Genomic DNA, 26,355 nt, shown 5'->3' on the forward strand with positions numbered 1-26,355 from the left:
GGTAAAAAATACCTTGTAATCTTCAATAAAATCTTCTTTATAAAACTGTTTGCCTATACAGCATTAAACACGTTTCACAGGTTTATGCATAATTCAGACTGTCAACTCTTAACATGCACCACTATAATATACTCATGTTCAATTTAAGTTTGTGAAAACGGCTACAATAGTAAGTTGTACAGTCCTTCTCTCTCAATATACAAAATAAAATAGAGATTTGAACTGTCAGAAGACAACATGGGACTAACTAATAAGAACACACTTGTGCTACTGGTAACCACCTCAAACAAGATCTAACACTATGACGCCTATGCAGGAATCATGATAGCCTACCAATATTCTTATAGCCATGAATCTTTCTCGATCATCGTTGTGATGAAGGTTGTGTTTAGAACTTATATCAATGCATTGTTACAGATAATCATCGATTCATCACGATCATCGTTGTGATGAAGGTTGTGTTTAGAACTTATATCAATGCATTGTTACAGATAATCAAAAGCAAATTTAGCTAGCGTTTCTTTACATTATATAAGATCTCTGAAGTGCAAAGTAGATGAGTTTCACCAACGATGGTAGTTAAAACCAAAGCCGTTATTTTACCACAAGATTAATCAGATGTGATTACTCACTATTGCCTGGTTCTACACCAGCATGCATAAAATGGAAGTTGTATTTCTACCAGTTCCTTATCAAAGCTTCCACAGAAGTTTTGTTACTCAAACTGACTCACGCAAGAATGTTTGTATGTATTGTGGCCATCATTATTCTCAATACTATTCGAGCAACTCATGAAAATTATTGGTAGAATAGGTAGACAAGCTTTTTGGAGCAGACTTAATACTGCTTTATTCTTATATATATATGTAAATAAACATACAGCCAAATGCTAACTAAAAAGCTTAAAATGCATTATGGCAACCAAAACAATTAAAACTATATACAAATAACTATTGCACAATACAAAAAGACGTGAATAATTGAAATCAGATTTTGGTCAACACATACCAACGTCAAACAATATTGCTATGATATAGGTTGCAAAAGAGAATAATGCGACCCATAACTGCTTTAATAATAATTGATACAAAGTTATAAGCGCATGAGAGTAGAGGCAAATTCAGCAAAAACTATTTTAAACAAAATCTAAAGTAAATATTCTTGCATAGCTTATTTTATCAGGAATATTATTGCTCTAAAATAAGTAACGTACAGATAATGAGCTGTAATACTGATATAAGGGTCTATGGAAATATAATAAAAAGCTAATACATTTTAGATGTAGGTAGTAACACTTCAGACATACCAAGTACAAAAAGGGAATCACGACAGACATAGCATATAAGCGGAGAGTATATTTAATATCTGTATACCTCCCCAGTACAAACTTTGCGATATAGCTATTCCATTCAGTTAACAAAACAGAGGCAATGGCTGATATTCAAACACCTATTCCTATCACAATCTATCAAAACACTGGTAGAGCACAGAGAAGCGAGCTCTAACTGCCAACTGCCATGCCCGGTGAGGTGAGAGGAAAATCACCTGAGCAAACCTCCAGACTATAGCTGTTCGACTACACATTTATCAATCCATGGCGAGGGCACCCACCATGAAGTAGTCTTCATTTGTCGGGTCATTTTCGAAAGTGTCTGTGTAGAGAGCCAATTTATCTACATAACTGCCAATTTTCTCAACATAGCTCGTGTCCAACGGGCTGTGCATGTACGCGGAGTAGCTAGATGCAGGATAACCTCCGTTCGATGCCATGTACTGCTGAAATGGACCGTTGAATGGAGAATAAGAACTGACTGCTGCGGCAACGTTGCTTCTAAATCTCCAGAGCATGTCAGCGTCTTGTGGTCGGTCTGCCACAGATGGCTGTAAAAGAAAGAACTTAAAAATAAGGGGGCATGTAAGTTGCGGAGTTATCTTACCTCTCCTGATAACCGTTTAGATGAATTATCAATTCAGCGCGAATAGAAACAGTGAACAATTGACAGACAAAGTCACCATTAAGCATGTTGGATATAATCCTGAAGGCAAACCAGCCTTCTCACAAACAGGAACAAAGATTAATGGACAGATAAGAGAAAATTCCACACATATTTCTCAGCTTATAATATTAATAACGGTAATAGTGGTAATAATAATAGCCAACACCTAAAAGCACCTGCGACAGTAAGTCATAACACATGCTCCAATAAAATGTTCTCCTCTGCCTCACGCTGGTTATGTCAGCTCTCAAATGAAGTGCTTAGAAAAAGTTGTCTTCCACATGACTGTGAGCAACATGGCAACCATAGCAAAAGGAAAATGACTTAAAGGAAGTAGGAATTATCACATTGCAATCCTGAAGCTGCGGCATGGTTTTCCATTAAAACTAGACTAAGTTGTTGCCTAAGTACTGCGTAACAATATATTGGCCAATATTATGTTGCCGCGTAACCACATTTTTATGAGGATCCCATAATCTGTGCTTTTAAAAGTAAACATAGAATATAGGTAACTCAGTGCAAGCTGGAATCTACGAGTATAGTCAGAGACAAGAGAGATAATATCACCCTTTTTAACTCAACAGATGGAGCACTTACAGTCTTCAGCATTAGATAACAAGTTCTCCGGTGGTTCAGACACTGAATCACATATCAAATATTTATCGACCAGATGCTAAGGATTATGAATCACTGGTTCACTTGGTCGAAGCTTCGTGGCTGTGAATATGATCTTGTTAGATGAGGAATGCTAATCCAGTCTTCCACATTTTTACTTTCAATATAATTTGAAAAAGTCAACCGAGAGGCTTAACCTGTTTTAATCTGAATTTGGTTCACTAGTAAACGTTTATTCTCTTTAAACAAACTTTGCTGTACCTCACCATTACAAAATACCTATTTTCTATCGAACAAACTTTTGTTGTTCCAAATCATTACAAAACACCTATTTTCTATTGAACAAACTTTGTTGTACCACACCAGTATAAAACACCTATTTTCTATTGAACAAACTGAAGATAGGCTGGCACCCGTATGCATGATCGCAATAAAGGTGTTAACAAGCTTATCAATATTTTTAACTGGTAGTACATTGGCATGCGACTGCAACCATCAAAGAAGCCGTATTCTTTTAAGTTAACCATATGATTTCGGATGGTAGATTCTTTTTGTATAAGCGAAGTTGTCTTAACTTGTCTTAAAATGGCAAAGTAAGTAATGTACTTATAGCTTTATGGTTCCTTCTGCAATGTCTTGGTGGTTCACCAAGTTAGCCAGATAAACCTTCCACAACAGTCACCCTTATGAGCTTATAAGGTTTTATCTATCATGAGCTCTGCTCAGCTGTTAGGATCAAACCTTACTAGCAGCTGTCACCTTAATGACCTTACCTGCTACAAAATAACACCTTAAACTCTCAATAAAATAAATCTAGCAAAGCTTGCTGATTGATTAAATAATTGCTTAATCAAAGACAGTCATTTTTTGTAAGACAATTGAACCGCCGAGTCTACTGCTTTCCTGTCTGATCACAGCACTATTAAGAACATAATATCAAGATAAAACTAAACGCAACACGCTTTTTATGGGTGTTAAACTCAATGTTTGTTTTGATAAAACCCAACAATACCTGAATATTAGCAGTTATTATTAATACAATTGACCCTCTCTATTCACACTTCACTTTCATGGACTTTCTGGAAAGTCAATGGAAGTGAAGCGTGAAGACTGGTCGATGTCTAGGGGGCAGACAATTGCCCAAATTGGCCATATCTGTTCAAAGAATGACAACTTTGACTGATAAGCCGCTCTCACGGCAGACTACGCAAGCCATGCATGCTTCTGGGTGAGTGTCCCACTGTAATGTTCATGATATTAATACTGCTATTAATATTATACTGTATCCTATTGTGGGAATAATCATATTTTATTCAACCATTTATATTATATAAACATATTGTACCGATATACGCGTACATATTGTGTGCAAGACTATATAAGCTGTTAACAGTACAGCACTCATATTTCAATGTTTGGATATTTTTAATGTTCTGGCTTGGTCCGTATTAGTCAGATCAAGCGAATTTCAACTGAAATCTGAAAAAAAAGGTTGAGAAACGCTTTTGCTTGATTTCTCATGGTAAGAAGCAATTTTAAACGACATTCATTACTACTGTCACTATATCTACACCAACTTAAATAAAACATGTTTTTTAAGCCCTCAGCATCTTTAAATACTGTTTGTACATAGCAAATGGTTGAAAAATAAAGAAACAATTATGGAAACTGGCTTGAAATTTGTTCTGTCTAAACCATCTTGTTTTCACAGTTTGGACTACATGTGAAAACTTCGGTCTACAGGTGGTGCTTTATTACATGAGACAACTCCATTTAATAACCTAGGTTTCACCAGACTGTCTGGATGGGGTATGGATGTATGCGATTAGCCCCACAAAAGTTTGACGCAAACAAGTCCGTATTGTGAAACTTAAATTTAGACGAAAACAATGATGTTGCAACTAATGGCAGAGTGCCAATGAGATGCTTGTTGATATTGGATTATAATATTCTCACTGCGGTGAGCTGAACTGAACGGATAAAGAGATAGATGAGATAAGAGGATAGAGGGCAGTTAAAGAGCTACTAAAGGCTGGTTCACGGTGAAGTGCCGTATGACTGGCGTTTGCCTTTCCGCGTTCATCATTGATTATGTGAGCCGTAAACCAATGGCATCGACGAAGCAACACGGATACGTCGAGAAAATTTGCAGCTGTCAAAGATATTTGACAGCTGTTTCCAAATATTTCACCTAGCATTGACGGTCGCTTTTTTTAATGTGAACTATTTCGGCGATTGTAGCTCGCGGATAGTGATATTTATTTATTTTCGTTTATGATAGCTGCTGCGAAACTAGTATTTGATTCAAGCACTCAAAAACAAAGAGGTTTCTTCGCAAAAATTTAAAAAGAAAAATGAGAACATGGGGTCACGGAGTATTTACTGATGCAAACGGGGATAGGTTTGTGATAGTGTGAACATTGTATTGTTATCATCGACAATCACTGAAGTATTGTGACATCAACACTGAGATATGGCGATATATATTGTGAACCAACCTCTACATATAGAAAATGCTATGCTAGAGAGTAGTGACCAAAGTAACAGGGGACTAATTCTATATGGCATATCAGAAGTTGCTTTGTTGAACTTGCTGGTTCAGACCTTGTTTATCAAGTTTCGGGGTGTTAATTATACCTGAAGAAACTGAACGTTTCAGTATAAAAAACAGCCATTTGTTAAAATTCACTGATGTTGTTAAGGAAAGGCACAGTTTGACAGATAGATGTACAAATATGGACTGAAACAGAATATATTAACCAGCATTTGATCTAACTACCAATTCTTCTCTCGTACTCTCATAAATCACACTACTTTGATCTGACACATGTCCATACCAATGACAACTAGGTTGAGCAAAGTGACAAGTTTAAAAGGCATCCAACACAAATATACCTGGTAGGTAGAGCAAAATGAGAAACAACATTACTTATAAAATAAAAGGATGTTTATGCGTACCTTCACATCCTGTGTGGAGGGCAACCCGAGCATGTTGCTGTTGATCCTGTCATATCCTGTAGTTTGCTGACTCTGCTGATTGGCGCTGCCAACTCCCCGCTGCTGGCTCACCTCCATCGGCTGTGTTTGTCTCGAGGTTGGTGGCTTGAAGGCTGATGACCCGAGTTGGGACTCACACTCCAGTCTGTTGAACACAAAACATGATATACATATTTTATATATATACATGTATATAAAATGTTGAATAACAATTGCAATGACTACAAACAAAGAGTTCAGAAATGTCTGAGCTGGATACAGTATCCCATATACTGGCAAAACAGACACTGATATACCCTAGGACACTTATATTTCGCTAGTATTTAGTTTCGAGAGTAGCATACAGAGTAAAATTTTGCTGCTACTTAATTCCCCAGCTCTGATGAGTGCGAAAATATGGTGATGTGAAAATAAATGCAGTGGAACAAACATAATTAGATTCCTCAGGTCCAGTTATCTGGTAAAGAAAGATTTTTCAATTTGGGACTAGTTTGTATTTGTGAACCGCAGGTAGGAATGTGTAGGCGAGATCGATAATGCAATTTGATCGCTTGCTGCCATTTGTTTTTTGGACTATTAATGGCGTCTAGGTTCTTGTCGCCATGACTGATGTGGTACCAATATTAGATCTCAAGTATTTATAGCATGCAGTGGCCATGGCTCAGTTTGATTTCGCCTGTGGGTTGAAAAAATTTCATGTTTATCGAGAATTGTCTCCTGACATGGAAGATGTTTTGACAGCATGTTATCAACAATAGCAGAGGAAGGCAATTACTCATTCACGTTTTTTATCAAGGAAACGAATGGTGGTTTGATTTAATCGATGAACAAAAGTATAATAAAAAGAATATAAAAGTATTATTATTCAATTTTATGACTTGCCCTACCAGACTTTCATCTTCATCAGTGACAAATTCAGTGACTAAACTAATATCATCATCTTCCTCATTTGTCTTTGCTGTTCCAAAAAAACTTGTTATCTTAATTTGCTTTGCCGTGCTGCTCAGCCGGTGTATTAGCTATAAGGAGTTTAGCAGAAATTTCCCAATGAGCCGAACCACACACGAAAATTACCTGCATTTCTAATATGCCGGATTTTATTGTGAATATTAATGAACAAAGTTATTTAATTTCACGTTTTCGCTCATTTGTTATGATTGTTTAGTTTCGCTCATTAAATTTTCGCGAGAGGATGACTCCGCGAAAACGCGAAAGTTTCCTAGGGTATGACTTATTATCACAAATGCAATATACTTCCAGGCTGACTGTTTAGCTTCCACCTTCAAAGCACTGCCTTATGAGCGCTGCCTTTTGAGCACTGCCTTTTGAGCGCTGCCTTTTGAGCAGTGTTTTCAACAACCAATATATGTACTGCAGCTAAGAACATTCATTATTCACAATTACTCCATCCCTCAAAATATTTTTACTTAAAGTATAGTCAGTGACCTGAGAGTGTCTCATTAAACTGCTTAGCTATCGTATGTCTGGAATGGTGAGACACGCAAGCTCTATGGATGTTTGCACATGTAAGTTTTTTGCATTCAGCACAATTCTATTAAAAAAGTACACAAAGGTAAAAGAAAAAGATTTAAAATGTAACATTAGAAGATATCATGTTGGTACGTATCTCATATCTTAAAGCTATTATTTATATATATGAAGAAAATCTAAATTATCAAATATCAAGCATGCTTTGATCTTGTGTTCTTCATCCTCAAATGACTGTAGCTAAGGAGGAGCTGCAGGTAGAGCGTTCTTTAAACGCTCTACCTGCAGCTACCTGGACTGTACTAAGTACCAACAACACTGAACATCTGTGAAGTAATTCTGATTGTTCTATGGCAAACACCCTTTGGTAGTACCGCAAATGTGTTTCAACTGTTTTCACCCTGAAACATGCTTGTTGCCAATACTGTACCATAGCGCTAGTCATGCATAACAAGACCTGTACAAACGCGACACAGTACGGCATCGGTGATAGTTACTTGCACATTTATCTAGAATGTTCTAGAGATTCTTGAAAGGAAAAAGAATCCAACATGATCTCAGCCAGCCAGAAAGCGAAAAAATATATCAAATGGAATATTCTGAACAATTACTGAGGCGATGGGACCACCGGTCCGACATACGCGGCAACACTAACAGACATTGCATGGGCTTACCATTGAGTTAGACATTCAACTGTACCAGGAATAGTGAAGGCCGTTGTGTTACTCTATTAAAAAGTAAGCTATTGCTAAAGGTATCGGAGAGCGTCCTCAGAAGAGACCACAAAGAGAAATATAGAGTATCATCAAAAGACAATCAAAGATGACATTCTCTATCATCCTGAGTCAGAAGGGCGCTAGTGGTGGGCTGCAATCGTAAACCGTGGTTAACTAGCTTCCCACCAGAAATAAATTCTGGCATAAATAGCAGTGGCAGGGCTGGCCGTGCGGCTATACTCGTTCAGCTCTAGACAGTTTCAAGACTTTATTACACAATAGATGTTACAATGCAAAAAATGTCAGAATGGGTCAGTTTCGCAGGTGCAAGAATTCACTGATAAGAGTTGCTGCATGTATGTTGCAGGAAGCAGACCAATTGTGTAATGAAGGAATGCTGTCACACAAAATCTGTTTTTCATTTTGAACAAATAAAACACACTATCAACGATTTGTGGAAGGGCTACAATCTACCAAAACCTAATTTTTTGCAAAACATTTGCTAAAGAGTAACCACAACCGACAAAATAGCAGGTTACCAGGCTCCAGAGCAATTTCACAACAAATGGATAATTGGTTTTCCAAAGTTCATGTTTACTATTACAAACATTTTAGATACTCATAAATACCTTGTAAACGAGAGCTTACAGAAGGGCTTTCATGATCCATAAAAAGAGTTTTTAGTCTGGGTGTTATTCAGATGTTTTAAAATTGTAAATGATTACTATCAATAATTTGGTACGTGAAAAGTTGATCACTTAATGCATTGTTCTCCATTTCAAGAGTATTTTGTGTCACTTCTTATATAAATGAGCCTAGTGCTACTAGTATAAAATATAATACCTAAACTGGGTAAACAAAACACCAATGACCAACCAAATAGTCATATCTACAAACACAGAATGTTTGAGCATAATATATAGTTGAGGACAGTGATGTACCATAAAGTAGAAAAACAACATTTTGCCACTTATGCATTTCTCTTCCTACCCTTAACTCCTACTAATTCCGCTTGCTATGTCGCTAATCTAGACGGAATTCCAGAGACGAGATAGATTGAGCCATCAAGCGATTGTTTATCCACGCCTTGTAGAGAAGTAATATAAAAAACGTAATTTATGCGTTTAGTTTATGCAGAGAATTACGATAAGCCTAAGAAAAGGAGATGGCAATGCGGCTATGAATCAGAAGGTGTGGAAATGAGACTAGGAACTAGCAGTCAGTAATAAGTTTAGGAACTATAGGAGTTGGAAATAAGGCTAGGAAGGGTAGGAATTGGAAATAAAGTTTAATTATGAAGTATGCTATAGATTGCACCAACTATCGAGTAGCTATACAGACCATCCTTGCATGGCCGAGTTTGTTTTCGTGACAACTTATACAAATTCAATGTTTTTTTTTTTCCAATACCTAACCTGCCGAGTATTGTTCAATAAAGTTTATCAGCATTCAATGACATTTTTTATATTTTGCTATTTGTAGTTAAAGAAAGGAATATCGTAGTAGTGAGCTCATCATTTCCAGCAACTTTCAAAATGAAATAGCAAGTGTGCTGGTAGCACCGGAATTAGCCAATGAGGCGTGGAATATTGCAAAATCTTTTTGAATAAATACCAAAATGCTGGCGTGAATGCTGATGGCATTGAAAGCATGCATTCATCCCTGCCAAACATCAGCCTGAGTAGTCACTACTTGATTGCTGCAAGCAGGCTACACATTTTAGTAAAAGTTCATATAATCATATCGATTGAGATAGGTATGAGTACATATTCATACTGATGGATATGAGTCCATATTCATACTGATGGATATGAGTACATATTCATACTGATGGATATGAGTACATATTCATACTGATGGATATGAGTACATATTCATACTGATGGATATGAGTACATATTCATACTGATGGATATGAGTACATATTCATACTGATGGATATGAGTTCATATTCATACTGATACACATGAAAGTGATAACTTCTACAGTATCATGTAGTTTTTATTCAGTAGAAAAGTGCATTACTATGCCGATTGTAATGTATTATATCCTCATTTGAATAAACCATGTGATGGCATTCATCTAAAAGCAATCAACCTTGATCTAGATCCTTGTTCAATATGATGAAGCTAGCCGGTGCCTGCTATGACTGAGGCATGCCTTGTCTCATATTCATCGTTGCATCCATCCAATGCACATCCGCATACTGGGTTCTCACCATATACTTTACAACAAGGGCAGAATATGGTGTAATATTATGTGGCAGAAACCTGACCTTGTAGACCTATTCTGGCCTCCAAAGCCAAAGGCTTAGTAGCTGTAGGAAGAGATTATTGGCACATGTGTGCAGAAAAATTGAGCCTTTGTAAAAAGGACAAATATACTAGGAAAAACAATGAGGTCAGAAAATGAGCTTACGGGCTGCCATGGAATTGAGGTGTAGAGGCGAGAACTGGCCTCTGGTAACTGGCTTCAGCTCCGTAATCCTTTGTGAAGCCAATATTTTTCTGTTCAGCAGCCAGGGCGTTGGGCATGATAGGATGAGACAGCGACTGCATTCTTTGCATCAATGGAGATGAGAGACTTGGTGTACCCGGACATGAAGCAGAATTCTGATCTAGAACCACAGGCTTGCCATAAATCATTGACGAGGTGCCATGAGAAATTTTTAGCTCGGCTAAGGGTGGGCAAAAAGCCAGCCTCTTCTAAAACTAATTACTCTAACTAGAAGCACCAGCCCGTGTCTGATGACTGACGCAATTTTGAAACAACCAGATGGTTCAGTTGGCAACTGCGGCATGTAATTTAGCTCTGTTCTGAGAGCTAAAACAGTTCAGCCTTGAAGTAGGTATACAAAATTTTGAAATCCAAATAACTATAGCCAACGGAATAACTGTAGTCACTAGCGGTAGCTTTCTAAAAAGCTATATAGCTATTCTCTCAAAAGTTCCACAGTGATTAGGAACACGAAAAACCAAAGCAGGCAAATTTAAAGGAATGATGTCATGCTGACGATGGTGAGCGGAAATGTGTTAGATCTGATGGATGAAGCGTACCTTCAACCTTGCAGATCATGCTTGTGGCAGCCTGAATCGAAGTAGGCTGCGTAGAAGGAGTAGTTTTTGATGTGAAACCAGGCTTCTCAAGAGCACTGGCTCGGTGCTTCTTGTTGATGTGGTTCTGCAGGTACGTATCCTATGAACAAATCATAGTTTTGAGCAGATAGAATCAGACAAATGGGAGTAGAATAATCAAAGGGACAACAGAGCAAGAATTTATGAAAACATAGGAGGGACTGATATGAACCAGAGACAGTGTGACAGGACAAAATAGTAGAGCTGACGAGAGAAGGCATACACTAAAAATGGTTATAAGAAAATCGCTTATATTTAAGACAACCTCAGTAGTAGTTCAAAAACTATGACTAGTAATTTCAGATAAGTAATGCGTGCTGGCCATCGCACAGCTGGCTGTTGGCAATTGGGACATCGACAAAGCTGGAGAAGGCAGAAAAGGCAATGAAGGAGAAACCATGGCAACAGGATTGGAAATAAGAGCTTATATAGATATAAGCCACGGCTGCGGGATGCAATAGCTAGTATTGGCCTGCTCAGCAAATCACATAAACCTTAGCTGAACACATCAAGTGATGAAAATCGTACTAACAAAGCCGGTAGTTGTAGAACAACCACTCATGAGCAGAAGTACCTTTTTAAGTTGGGTTAGGATGAGACCTGATCACAATAGTATCAAACTAGCCCGGGAAATGTCTCATCACATTACGGTGCTGGTTTAGAAAAATATTGTTAAGGCTATTGGTTAAGACTTAGCCTGAGACAGATACGCAGTAAGCATATTACTCACCTGCGTGAAACGCTGTCCACACTCTTCGCATGTATAGTTACGGACTCTCTTGTTCATGGTATGCGTACGCAGATGTGCGTTCAGGCTCTTTTCATCAAAGAAGCACTTGTAACAGGATGTGCATCTGTAGCGAGCAGGACTAACATTTACCACAGTGTAAAAGATTGTGAGAATCTTTGTTAGTAGTCAACTAATTATGATGCGTTGATCAGGTGATTGGTTAAAACAGGGAAGATCAAGTGGGAGATTAAGAGCAAGATGTCTCTAGGATAAAACATTTTAGCGCAAGTAATGAAATCTAAATTTACCTGAAAATACACGAAATCAAAAATAATCTGTAAATTCCATTTGTCTTTACACAATACTTATATGAGTTTCTTACTATCACGCAAAGTTCTGTAAGACACCTAACTCCAATCACTCGGTAAATAGTAAACATGGGGTACAGACCATTAGGTTACTTGTATTCCGCTATGCTAACTTAAGTACATTTTATTTTACGAATGAAATTGCAAGGTGTGTCAAGCCAATTCAATTTGCATGATTCTATATAGCTTGCATAATATAATGTTTACATAGCTAAAAACAGGAAGCTATGTTAGACTCAGTACCTACGAGATAGGCAAGAGATGAAAATTAATTTAGGCATCCAGACTAAGGCAGTAGATGACCGTCTCGTATCGGCTATGCCTAAGTCTAATGTAATTACTACTGTAAGGAAGATGATTTGTGTTTTTATTGGTGGCAACCACGCCTTTGATTATCTCCTCGGCTTTATCTCCTCAGCGGCATACTTGAGCAACTCAAAATTCAGTTACACACTAAAACAGTACACCTGTAAAATCTGGTGAAGACCAATTAGTTTCGCTTTCAGCGCCTTTAGTATTTACTGTTCCCGGTACGGTAGATACAATGGCTGGATCCTTAAAGGGAGCAGAGGTCTGATGGAATGTGCTTAGTATTTGAAAAACACATGGAACATGAACATCTGCTGTCTGTACATGAGCAGTGAGCGCATATACTGCTTAGACAGACCGATTCATCCATTTGCCACAATTGGTAACAATTCTACACTGCCGTAATTGAAGGTATAACAATATTTGGAACATGGAAGTTGGCTATATGCTATATGCGCTACAAATGCTGTTCCAGCTCAACTTAGTGACGTCTAAGAAAGAAATGACACTCTAGGACTAACATTTAAAGTTTCATGGTAAGAGATGTAGTTTGTGTCTAAAGAACAAAGTCGATGGATTCAATCAATAACTATTATAGACACACGCTTCACAAAAAAATGTTGCAATCTCGACTATTCTAAAAATCTTTTCTGTACATTTCAGATTTACTTTGTCATGGAGTCTTAAAAGCTGGTATGCACATGGTTACAAAATCATCTGATTTTTTAACACAGGATGACTGAAACTAAATATGTATTTTAGAACCTCGACCGATGTTTTAGCCTCATAAATCTCATCAAAAAATTGTTTGTGGATCATAGAAAGTAGATAAGGCGTGCCGCGTAGTTTGCTATTCACTTTAAGACTCGCTGTGTTTCCGTGCTTTAAATCTTTGTACCTTCACTATATGTAAAAATATTAAGATACATGTAAAGGATAACTTTTCCCTGAGTTTTACTCTTTGAAGAACAGATATTACTAATTCTTATCTCAATGGAAACATTAGAAGATTGTTATTACATTGAGCAATAATTTTTTTGGATGAAAACCTTTCCTATAATTTCGACTATGACCTATCATTTATATCAGTTTAGGGGGATGAAAAATAACTTACCTATATTTTAGTTTAAAACTAAAACTTCTAGCTTAAAACTGCTGCTTCTACAAAACCTTTCAATATAAATAATGTTACAAAAAAGTTGCGAGTTATAAGCAATGAGACAAGGTTAATAATTGTGTAAAATGCCCTAGTTAGTTTATAAGTAGGCGCATTTGATTTGATTTCAGTGCAAGTAAAACCAATAAAATTCAGTTACATCCAAAATTTTCTGTATAAAAAATTGATTCTAAAAACCATATAAAAGCTGGAAATAGCATGTCAACAATTTCCAATGTTTAGTGAAAGTCACAGTGATGTCTTTAAATACTGGTGAGTTGAGATAGCATGTAGTCTTAACTTGTTTAGGGTTGTCCTCTGTGTGAACATGAGCTAGTAATTATTACTTCAAAAAAACAAGAACTCCTTCGAAATCGAAAAACACAGAAAATAGTTGGTAACAGTCACTTATCTGGCAAACAAGTTCTATCTCAGAATTGGAAACACACATATTGTAGAAAATAGTTGATGACAGTCACTTATCTGGCAAACAAGTTCTATCTCAGAATTGGAAACACACATATTGTAGAAAATAGTTGGTGACAGTCACTTATCTGGCAAACAAGTTCTATCTCAGAATTGGAAACACACATATTCTAGAAAATAGTTGGTGACAGTCACTTATCTGGCAAACAAGTTCTATCTCAGAATTGGAAACACACATATTCTAGAAAATAGTTGATGACAGTCACTTATCTGGCAAACAAGTTCTATCTCAGAATTGGAAACACACATATTGTAGAAAATAAAGGAAGAGTCGAGGACAATAAGAGGCCATTTTCATTTATTGCTGTTGAACATATTTAAGACTCGACAACAGCAGACTCAACAGAATTTTATAGCATGTAGATCTATTTGAGACTTACTTAGGCACATTGGGAAGATGGGAGCGCGTGTGGCTCTGCAAGTTGGAAAGCTGACTGAAGGCTTTGGTGCAGCCAGGCTGAGTGCACTTGTAAGGTTTTTCACCTGCAGAGTACAAAAGTCAAAGCAATTAAAAGCGATCTTTTTTTAGCAACTGACTCTTCATATATATACAACTGACGGTAAGCCTGCAATTGGCCATGACTCCTTACATTTTTAATCAGATATCTTACTACAAGTGCATAGATTTTCAATGCAAATTGCTACACTGCTTTCAAGATGACAATCCATGAATGAGTTCATTGACAACAATTATCCTTGATGCTTACAAATGCGGTTCAAGAGTTTCTAATCTGATGGGGTTTAAGAAGCTGGATGGAAAACTTTCTATTCGAATTTTCATCTACCAGAAGTAGAGAGATTGTGCGTTTGGGGAGCAATGAAAAAACTATGATCATAAAGTGACAGACACTTTTTCACTAAATATATCAGACTAGCTTAATCGAAGCTGTTTAGCGATGGTTTAAACTTTTAACTTGAACACTGGTTCTGAGTATCTTCTAATACGAGGTTATTTTAACGTTGAAAAAGTTAAGAGGTGATCTTTTATTAGTTCTCTAGTGAACTGTACATTTACTCTTTCGCAGGCAAGTTTTTCTGGGTTATTTGAGACCCACCGGGCAGATTAATTTTTCACAAATTAATTTTTAAAAAATCATTGATACACTTTTATTTATGATATTGTATACACGTATTATGTTTATATTATACAGGTAAGTACAAATAAACATTTATAAGCCAAATTCTTATATAAGTGTTTCTCTAGCTATAGCAATTTTGGACGCAATTGCTCTTGCAGAGGCCTACACCACAGTCTTGACATCATGTGCATATTATTGTTTTTCTGTAGCTTTGCCTATAGCCTTTGTAGGACGCCATGATTGTAAAAGAAAGTTTTTGCCCTCTGGGAAAATGTTCAGAAATCAGTAACACAAGCATAAACAAGCTACAAACAAAATTCTCCATTTTATTCAAATACGTTTTTATTTCGGATTTTTCGTTTGTTTAGTATTGCAAAAACGATCGTTTTTCTTTCTCAAAACGGCTAATTTTTTGGTTGCTAACAGAGACCAATATATTGTAGTTTACTATTAGTAAAAAAATTAAATAAAAAAGTAATAAGCTAACCAGAAATAAATTTATAAAAATCGTTCGCGTGGCGACATAGTAGTCGCTCTGCTTTGCCCATTGGCGTCAGTATCGCGAAACGACAATAATGTCGCTATGCCTGCAAAAGGGTTAAAAAGTAAGCAGTTTCTTTCAGCCGGAACAAGTTGTTAGAAATGTGCTCCGCTCAGCTCACTGTAATTGATGACACACAAATATTGTGTAGGCTGTAAAGTAGTTTAATAGAAGACAGAAGGATGGAAAGCTGTAGCACGTTGGCTATACATGTGCGAAGTGGCTAACCAGCGATAAACATCTGATGAAATAACTATTCTACTCCCACGACTCAAAGGAAGGTCGTTGTACCAATATAAATATAGATCACCTAATTACCCAAGACCATGAATAAAAATTCACTAGTTAAATAAGTCGCTTTGTTAAGCTCCTATAGAATGAAATCAGGCCTCAAGGAAATTAGTCTAAATTAGTTAACTCTTTGCGTACCATGAGTCGCATAGTGCGGCTCAGCACCGCATTTGTCTGCTCGTGGCCAAGACCAGCAAGGTGCAGCTTTAGTAGGCTTAGTAAAAAAACCCCATTCTAATTGTTGAATAATTAATTATCCTATGGTGTCTGTACTTTAATTAAAGGAAAAGAATCGGCTGGCGATGTTGATCTAACAAAAAACATGTTTACAGCCTGCCCTGTTCAGAGTTTCATTTTGCAAAAACCTTAGAATTTTATCACAATTTCTTCACGATTCACATTCTCTTCACAACACATTTTCTTCCAGCTATCACGACATCACAATTAGTAGATCTATGGAATACTGATGATTATCTATGTACTAGTAGTAGTGACAGTGATTATTTAATTCATAACAATAATAATAGTGCCATATCCTGTAGTAACAGTGATAATTGTTCCGTGTAAATTTTATTTTGATTACTTTTATATCAAAATATTTTTTCACAGTTGTTGTGGTTCAAAAGTTATGACAACTTGAATACGCCATTGTCAAATAATTGTAACTAATATTCAATTATGTCGGAGTAAAGTTTCGTTGGGTAGCAAATAGTTAGAAAAGTAATTGGATACGTGGCAGTAGGAATCCAATTTTGCCATTTCTCTACTAAGTAGAAAAATCGTACATGGCACAAGCCACTATTAAACTTAAATTGAGTTATGTGCATTACATATATTTTCTCACTGTAAGAAATAAAAATTGTTAGGCGATTCGTCATGGCTTGTTATCTACCGCAATACCCTTGGGTCATTGTTTTCACTATTTCTTCCGGCTATGGCAACCCATAGCGCAGTATTTCGACGATGATTACGAACAAAAAATGGCAGGTAGGCATTAACAAAAGATTCCTATGATATAAAGAACAACAATGCACAGCTATTGTCCTTCTGATATGCCGTAGATGAGAAATCCAGGGTATATTTCTCCTCAGAAGTCTATGCCAGAAAGGGAATCCGCATTTCTCATGTAACAACAGTAATAGTGTATAGCTTTTATATTTTATTGTACTGCTCTGGATGAGGACAGTGTTAGCATACTTCTGATGTGGCAGAGGACTATTATTAGGTACGCATACAGTACCTGGTCATATTGAGTTTTCATCTTATGTACTGCAATTCATCTTCAAAATGTTCACATCATGTGTACCATATATACCATATATATCACTGTATATCACGCCATGCTAGAGGCCATGTTAGAGCGCTGTCTCTTTCCTACCACACCAACTGAGCATTCAAGATACCATGTTTTCTTTAGGAAATCAAAGTTTGTGTTAAAACAATCAATGATGAGATGAGACCAAGACAAGCAAACGGATATGTAGATGAGCAAAAAGCCTACCAGAGTGCGTTCTGTTGTGCTGCTGGAGGTGAGAAAGTTGGGTGAACCTCTTCGAGCACATGTCACACTTGTACGGTTTGATACCTGTATGAATTCTCTTGTGTTGCGAGAGATAGCTGGCATTGAGGAAGGTTTTGGGACAATGAGGACACTGGTGACTCTTGTCACGGCCATCGCTTTTATGGATTCGTCCGACATGAATTGAAAGAGCAATCCGAGAATCAAAAACCTGTTGAAAAAATTATCGGGCTGCTTATGTACTATTTGGCAGCGAATACAATCGGGCAGCTCAAACATGAACTAATGACATCTCCACTCTATGATTCATGGTCTACTGACAGCAGCTATCACTTACTAAAACTTCAGTCATCGATACCACTGCTCTGTAAACTGGTATAAACATTGATTGATAAAACATGCGAAATTTGACGCTGTACTCTAATGCCGTATGGATAAGTGATATCAATATCAGCTGTAAGCCTTCAACTAGTAGGGAGGAGTTTCTTACACTCATGTGGATTATGGTTTGTGGAAACGGAGCGATTAGGTACTGACATAACCATGAGATACTAATGAACAAAAACTGAAAAATTTTCGGCATTAACCCAACTTAATGATCTTTATTCTTGGTACAAAAACGAAACTGTTCTCGAATAATGAAGTACACATTTGTATGTACGAGATGAAAATCAGTTATCTGTCATTTAGAATTTGATAAGATTTTTAATAAAAGCGATATAAAAACATATGTGAAAACTGAAGGTCAATCAAGTTAACACCGCCTATCTTACTAAGAACTCATGAATTAGCAAAAAGGCAGGAATTATGAGCTAGAGAACATGGCTTGCTAATGTCTTTTCAAAGCAAACCTAGCAAGCTAGTAAGGAAGCTCAAATTTGATGAGAGTAACGACTTCAATTGTTTGGTCTGGCTGTTGTGTAAGCCTAAGTTAACTAGAATGTTTATATAAACTACAGGGGTATGTATCTTATCTCAATATTGCGATAAATATTCAAATATATGCTTGGCTCCAGAAACATCCTGTCTCCAGGTAGAGAACCAATAGAAAGCTATTGTTCTAACTAACTAGGAGTCACTGATCTGTTTATTATCACAGAATTTGGTTGAGCGGAATATCACCTTTGGCAAACACCCAAAATTTTCAAGGACCTTGCTGATGCGAATGGACAAAGGTCAGAGTCAGTGAATATGAATTATCTAGTTAAGCTACAGTATGTCCAAGTATAGGGCGACAGGGAAGCTGGCAGCACACAACCTGAGTTTATATAAGCCGGTAGAAAATAAGCAACAGGGTAGGAAACAGGTGGTGAAACCCATGTACCTTCACCTGCTTCGTTTCGGCAGTTCTAGAAACTGGAGAAATTGATATTGACAAGGAATCCATTTTGTGGGGCAACAACTTCCATGCTATGTTTAGTGAAAGTCGCAGTGATATCTTTAAATACAGTTAACTGGTGAGTAGAGATAGCATGTGGTCTTAATTTGTTTAGGGTTAGATGTCACCCTTGCCATGAAACTGCGTTAGATTTGGCAAAAGCAGTCTACGGAGATATCATACAACCCACAAGATTCAAATTCAGAAATCAGCCATTACGGAATGAGCTGTTTTCTTTGACATTAGGAGTAACGAGAGCTACCCAATGACTGGAAAATCTTATTCAGATTCCTTGGCTCTTTACTGGAGTTGTCTACTCAAGGCGATTGTTCTTTCAGGATGTCGCCTGCTTCTCCTTTGGCCTTTTAGAAATGGCTAGCTAGTTACGCACATATATTTTAGAAATTTTACGCCTTCTCAAAAAATATCTTTGACGTTAGTAAGCTTTATCATCAGCTCGTAAACAAAAATCCAAAAAAATATGAAAACATATTTTTAACTCGGCAGATTTTTTAAGAAACATAGAATTCGCGCAATGTAATCTTATGATAGACTTTTTGGCTTGATCTGTATTACATTGCTATTTTTAATCCTAAAGCTTTAAAAAATTATAAATATTAATACAAAATGCAACTACGTATAGCTAAAACATAAAATTCGACATTCTGTATTCATTTATGTACATTTGAAAGTAAATTAATGCCAGACTAATAGCTGTCTGAGTAACTTGAACAGTCTTGATAATGTTGCGCAAAGATAGAAGGTCAAGGGATGAGAGTTAAATAATTAGGCCGAGTGGCAGGTTCTAGAGCTAAGAATATTCAGAAAGAAACCTTAAAGCTGCGTTCGCACCAGTCTTTAAAATCGAATACAAAAACTCAGATTTGCAAACTGAGTTTTTGAGGCCGATCTCTGAACGATTTATTGGGAGCTATCAGCCAGATGTTTTTTGTTCACACCAGGATGACTTTAGACTGAGAGTGGGCAACTTTATCAGTTTTTATTTGCAGGGTCAGATAACTTTAGCTGGTATATTTTTAGTGAGTCACGCTTTGCATTTTGTTGGCTGTTTCCTACCATGTTTCTCATGGACGTTTTTAGCAAGTTTACTAAATATTTTGCTCTACCCAGCTCATCACTAATAATAGATAACTATCGAGAGGGTGATATTTTGCTAACATCATCCCAGCTCATTATTAATAACGGACAACTATGTGGGCAAATATTGCGTTCACTTTAAATGACAACATGTGACTAATTGTGAGAGTGATTTCATTGGCTATTCAAATTGAAAATCGGTCTAGAACCCCCTACCGATCGGGCACAGCCCGATACAAATTTTCTCTGAACAAAATCGGTCTAAGGCTCATTTGCTCTTTTCAGTGGGAAAATCGGTCAGGGAATTGGCATGAAACTGGCTGGTGTGAACGCAGCTTTAGACTTGCATATCAATTGAATGCTTCCTGATGCTTTCTAACATTTTAAAATTACTTGCATCTCTTGACTGCCGGTAAAAATCTTACCTGACTGCAGGTATTACATTTGTGTTTTAGGGACTTGTTGACTTTGCTGTTTGATATATTGGAGACTGTGGGTGAAGCCTGTGAAATAGGGTTTGGCTCTTGTGGTGGATTCAACAGCGAAGCTACCATATGGGGTTTCTTGTCTTCTATTGGCTTAGATTCACCAAAGTCTTGCTGGGCTAACTCCAACTCTTTAGGTATTCCACCAGTAAATGGCTAAAGCGGTAGAACACACAAATTCAATGATCGTTATAGTCTGTCGGAGAAATAACCCAAACCGAACCTACAAGTTATCACTATTGTCAACCATACAAAGAATGTTTGATCTTGTAAAAGGATGCCCACCAAACGTACCTAGACCAACTTTGTTTATGCAAGTTTAATTCAGTGCAAGCTTAAATATATTATATCTTCAAAACTGATAAGTCATTTCTCGAATTGGACCATTTTAGAAAAAATAGCTCTACATTAGTAAGTTTACTAATTTAGAGTGAATATTTCTACAATACACAATGTTCAGAATTATTATTACGCAATGACACAATGTACGCCGTGACGAGGAAAGGAATTTGATTCGTCTATTTTTACACTGAGAAGAGTCGGTTCAAAGCCATAGTGAAAGATTGAGAGAAAAAATGCATCATAAGAGATTCAAACTCCCACCTTTTGACGTCGTAGACTTCCACCCTAACAACTGTGCCAATTGACAACCTCCTTTAGTTCCCAAATAATTGTACATATACTTATTTTGCCTGATGATCTCTCACCACACACTGAACTGTCTGAGTGTTAGTAATGATAATAATTATTGCGCACCTCCTAAAAAATAACTTGAGAACAAGTTGAAGAGAGTGCCTCCGGATTACCTTTGTTTAGTTAAAATAACGGCATCGAAAATAAAACAAACAAAATATGCAAATGCTAACAATGATAAACCAACAAGTATCAAAAAGGTTTCATCAGATGTGGTACAACCAACCACTAGAGTTTAATTTAGGATGGATCTAGCAGTGTTCAAGCCAACTTAATGCTGAGGCATAGGGCGAACGATACAAAGTTTTTTGCTGTTACTAATATATTAAATCTTATTGTATTAACGGTTCTCACTAAAAGATATAAGCATTTGAGATTACAGAATATGAGATACTATCAAAATTACATGTAGTTGGTTTCACGACTTTTAGGTAAAATGGCATGAAAGAAGATGATAGACTAAATCGAAATGCTTGTAGAACTGTTTTTGTATTTTTCAGACGAATGAAGTTTCTATGCTAACGTATGAAAACTTTATTTATTATTTATATCATCTGTATTGGCAAATTTTGTTTGAAATCTTTGTAAGTCGGAGATTACACCTCAATGGATTCAACGTGAATCAAACAATCAATAATATAAAAACAAGTTGCGATGAATTGGCGCTTTACACATTCTTGGCACGGAAAAGATATACAATTGTTATCTGCGTACATCAAAGCATTTTTGAATGATAAAATGGATTGCGCAATATGTAAAATTAAAAAGGAAACTGCATAAATATTTTTGGTAACGCTTGACATACAAGTCAACAATTATGATAAAGTGTTTCTTATATGACAGCTTCCTATGTTAAAATAGCTAATATATAACTCACCATAGTCTATCATAGTCTATCTAACCCAGTCTACTGCATCTTTTAACAGAAATCTGCCTTGAACGTTTCTTAAAATGCCATCTAATAATTCTTGACGCCTTTTTTAAATAAATATAAAAACTTAGCAAATATTTTGTGTTGAAGACTATAATGTTTGTAAAAATGTTTTGCAAAATAGAATGTTTTTTGATGCTGTACTACAAGAAACTCAACATATAACATTGTAACGACAGCAGAGATGACAGGTAAGTCATAAAACACTATTCACGCTGACTTACTCAAATACTTACAAGACCTGATGATAGGACTTGACCTGAATTTATATACAAGTGCAGTAACACCATGACAACAAGTTGATGATGATGATTTATTAGTTATTACCATTGGTTACATTCTGTTTTTATGGTACTAAATATTTCATACGAATCCAATAGATTAGCCAGAAATTTGTGGTTCTCCACATGTGATGAAAGCTATGAACAATGCTTTGGATGTTTTTCTAACTGGCTGAGAAGGAAGAATTAGTATTATTTTAGCTTGAATATGATAATAAACAAAATGACCAAACTGCAAAGGTACCATTATTATTTTTAACCACTGACATGTGAAGGCATGAATAGAAGCGTTTAGGCTAATTTATGACTGGCAAGTTCTCAAAATTAACGTCTATTGCTAAAAGCAAATGCTTATGTTAAAAATAACTAGATACCTCGTCAGATGCGCTACAGGTTAATTTGACATGAAGTTAACCTGTGTGCAAGCAATGTTCAACTATCCTATCGCTTTTAACTGACCTGAAGTCCTAGTTAGGAGACAGGTAAACTGCACTTGCACAGCTCAGCAAAAATCCACATTCAGTTTAACATTTCATTGGTTCTTCAGTACATTTGAGCTTGACAAATCTGTTTAAAAATTGTTGAGAGATTATCTCTGTTGTCCATTTGCAATTACTCAAAACACTACTACAGTGCTCTCTCAGGCTACGATGTTTTACGATTACTTTTACCTTGCATTGTAGAACACGCTGGTTTTTTGCCCTCTCCATACGAAATATTTTTCGCCAACAAAAATTATGCCAACAAAAATTTTCACAAAATTCAAATTTGGCAGTCGGTATGCTGATTACGTCGGAATAACAAATATGCTGATATGGTAATCACTGAAACCACTAACAACTAATGAAACAGATACGATGATTGATCTCGCTCATCTGGGGTTATTTGTTATTAGTTATTGTGAAAACGAAACCGGAAACAGATAGGTGATAAAATTTTAGCTGATGAAAAAGTTGAAGTTCAGTCAGATTATTAAAAATACATGTATACTACAACTTAGCTTTACGTATGTGCTTATTAAATTAAATTCATCAAAGTTAATATCAACGTTTATGTTATAGATCTGTTTCGAAGGTAAGAACTTCCTACGGTACGGTCTGCACATATTACATTGTAATGTTACGTTTTATTGCAGATCATAACCACTAAATACGCTAAAGTTACTGTCGGTAACTATAGTTACTCAGGTTAACATATTATTTAGTTACTAACTTCTAATATGTACAGCATGTACATTAGCACCCGGTGATGTTTGCATTAGATATTTACCAAGGGTTTCTATATCCCTCAATACAAAATTTTTGCTTAACGACGGAACAAATTAAAATTTTATGGTGAGGGTCCACTGTACTAGACTTGAACTATGAGAGATATTAAAACGTAAATATTCTACTCGACGAATATGTTCTATTTAAAGGCCATAATCTCATTGGGTAAACTTTCTAATCTCCAAATGCTGCCACGAAACTATTTGAACAAGTAAACGCTGTACAAATGTGAACATCTGACACTAAAAATAAGAATAAAGTATTTATCATAAATTGTTCAACACACCAGGCGTGTTTGACACTAACAGATCGAGCGATAAACTATCAAATTGGCTATTGCTAATATGTTTCTCAGTCCGTCTACCCTCTTAAGACATCCACCCACAAGAAGAGCAACCTTCTTGAACTCAAAAAATGTCAGCATCTTTATAACCTTGTGAGACACTGTAGACATATTACATTGTAAGATATGATTGGCCAGCTTTTTGACTGTTACGTATAACACAGGAGATTCTGTAAGTCATATATCCTGTTTAATACTAACATTAGTAATTAACTTGAAGTGTTTCAATAGAATGGCGAGATAGATTGATTGAAGTCCTGCCATAATTGATTTCAGACAAAACAATACTTCTTAAAGCATTACATTATTCCTCAACAGACAGCACTAACTGAAAGAATGTTAAAAACAAATTGCAATACCCAATTGAGCACCTACAACCACTTCAACGCATATCATTGGACTCAACAACACTTGCCGGAATATTTGACACAAATTTAGACTATCACATCCCAGCTGAATTAATTTTTACAATTCGCGGAGCTGAGAGAAATCAGTGTGTGTGTGCAGTTTTGATCAATAATCTTATATAACATGCGAGAACATAAAATACGGTACAATACTGGACCATATTAAGGATTGCAAAGCATTGGATAACTGTAGAAACCAACGTTAATGCCAAGTTGAAAATCGATTACGATAGGGAATATGGCGCTCAAGCAAATATCTTCAAAGCTTTTTCTCCCTATGACAGAGGCTCATGTCATGTCATGTCATGACATTAGTCAATCAAACTTAACCTTATACTATGAAAGGCATCAGGAATAACAAAGGGGTAGAGATTAAAATTCAGTGAGATTCCGCAAACAAAGTTGGGAAGTGAATATACTTTGATTAAAGAGAAAGATGCTATCTTCGTTCAAAAGCTCTCACCCGTCCAGACTGAAGCAACTGATCTATAACTTCCACTGTTTCACTACTTTTTCCATGGTAGTACTGATCCATATCACATACGTCCCAACCATAATCGTACTCGTTATAACAAGGTCTTTCGTCGCCCATTTTCTGCGCTACTCAGCTACTCGACTATCCAATCTGACATTCAAGTCAACACTAACTCAGGCTTGCAGAAGTGCTTGCATGGTTGCGGTTATACTCTTGACGACACAGTAAATGGTTGGGTGATTTTCAAACGCTAAAGGGCGAAGGTATGCTATCACATTTCTATCACAGTGAAAATACTGCGAAGGCCATTCTCATTGCGTAACTGGCCACGTGATGAGCGGCAGATGACAAACAATGCCAACTAGAAGAAAGTATCAAAAAGTTTAATAGAGATTTAAATATTTCCGGCGAAAATGTAACACTATTTTAGGGGTTTGTTAGCTTCAAATTTTTAACCAACAAATATATACTTTCTAAGAACCATGACACTTTTTCTGAAAGGTAGATTTTTCAGAACTCACATGGAAAGCCGATTTCTCAAAACTTACATGAAAAGCCAGATTTTAAATGCTGTCATCCTGTACTGATCATAGGTTTCAGCAGTCTTCATTGATATTTTTACCAGCAAATGTATAATTCCTGAAGTAACCAACAAAAAACGTTAATGTTTATAATTCGCTTTGGTTACACAATCCACACCCGCACTCGCTTGAAGAAATGACACGATTGTCATATCACCCTCACATCAAGGTCTGTACTGGAGTCTAGGAGATAAGAGTTAATGTTAGCATACCTATGACATCATTAGCAAGAAAAAAGTGGAAAAAGCAACCAAAATGTTTTTCTTATTTAATAAGCTACAAAAACTAGAGAGCCATGGTTAGTTTAATAATGGTGTTTACAAGATATCAGCCTTTTACTAGTTGATTTAATTTAAAACAATAGATTATAGATTAAATTTCAAATTTTTTAACCTTGTTTGTGTTAGTCAAATTAAACCTTGATAACTCATTAAAGAATTTATTAACACACTACATTACCAGATACGTTACCCTAACAATTTGAAAATAATAACAATGCCCAAGCATAAAACAATGATCTACGGTGGTCTACAAACCAAGCCAAGTCGTTTTGTAGCAAACTTTCCCAGGAACTGATTTCTCCTACAAAACTATTGGACTAATTTTTCATATTTTCAACTCATTGATGGTTGAAGGTATGCGAGCTAAGCGCTTGAATCATTTAAAAATTGTTGTACTCACATTAAATGCATAACAAAGATGCACTAGAAAGGTGGAGAGCTATAAAATAAAAAATCTGTGAGATTTCAATTCTCACTGGTGGTGCCTCTATTGTTTCTGAAACAGCAATTTCAGTCAGTGAGGTTCTCATGCTATACAGCCTGATCGAAGGAACATTATGAGCTGTCATCGAGACCATGGCTTCTCTATTCATTTTCGTCGCGGATCCCCCTACAACTGATGAGGGCAACCCCACACCACCTTGTTTGGAATGAGACAAAAATGGCCCAAAACATAATGAAAAACAGACTTTCAGAATCTATGAAAAC

At 36.4% G+C, this 26,355-nt stretch overlaps 1 protein-coding gene across 1 annotated transcript; it reads right to left on the reverse strand.

Annotated features, from left to right (window-relative positions):
- Positions 1-816: 816 nt before the first annotated feature.
- Positions 817-24,965, reverse strand: LOC137403840 (zinc finger protein rotund-like). The gene is made up of 9 exons (XM_068089908.1): positions 24,774-24,965; positions 20,328-20,543; positions 17,409-17,637; positions 14,377-14,479; positions 11,678-11,801; positions 10,870-11,008; positions 10,232-10,430; positions 5,571-5,754; positions 817-1,881 (listed from the first exon to the last, which is right to left on the reverse strand). The coding sequence occupies exons 1-9, from the start codon at positions 24,900-24,902 to the stop codon at positions 1,588-1,590; spliced, it is 1,617 nt and encodes a 538-aa protein (XP_067946009.1). The 5' UTR covers positions 24,903-24,965; the 3' UTR covers positions 817-1,587.
- Between the last annotated feature and the right edge of the window lie 1,390 nt (positions 24,966-26,355).

Source organism: Watersipora subatra, chromosome 9 (assembly GCF_963576615.1).
Source record: "Watersipora subatra chromosome 9, tzWatSuba1.1, whole genome shotgun sequence".
NCBI classification, from domain to species: Eukaryota; Metazoa; Bryozoa; class Gymnolaemata; order Cheilostomatida; family Watersiporidae; genus Watersipora; species Watersipora subatra.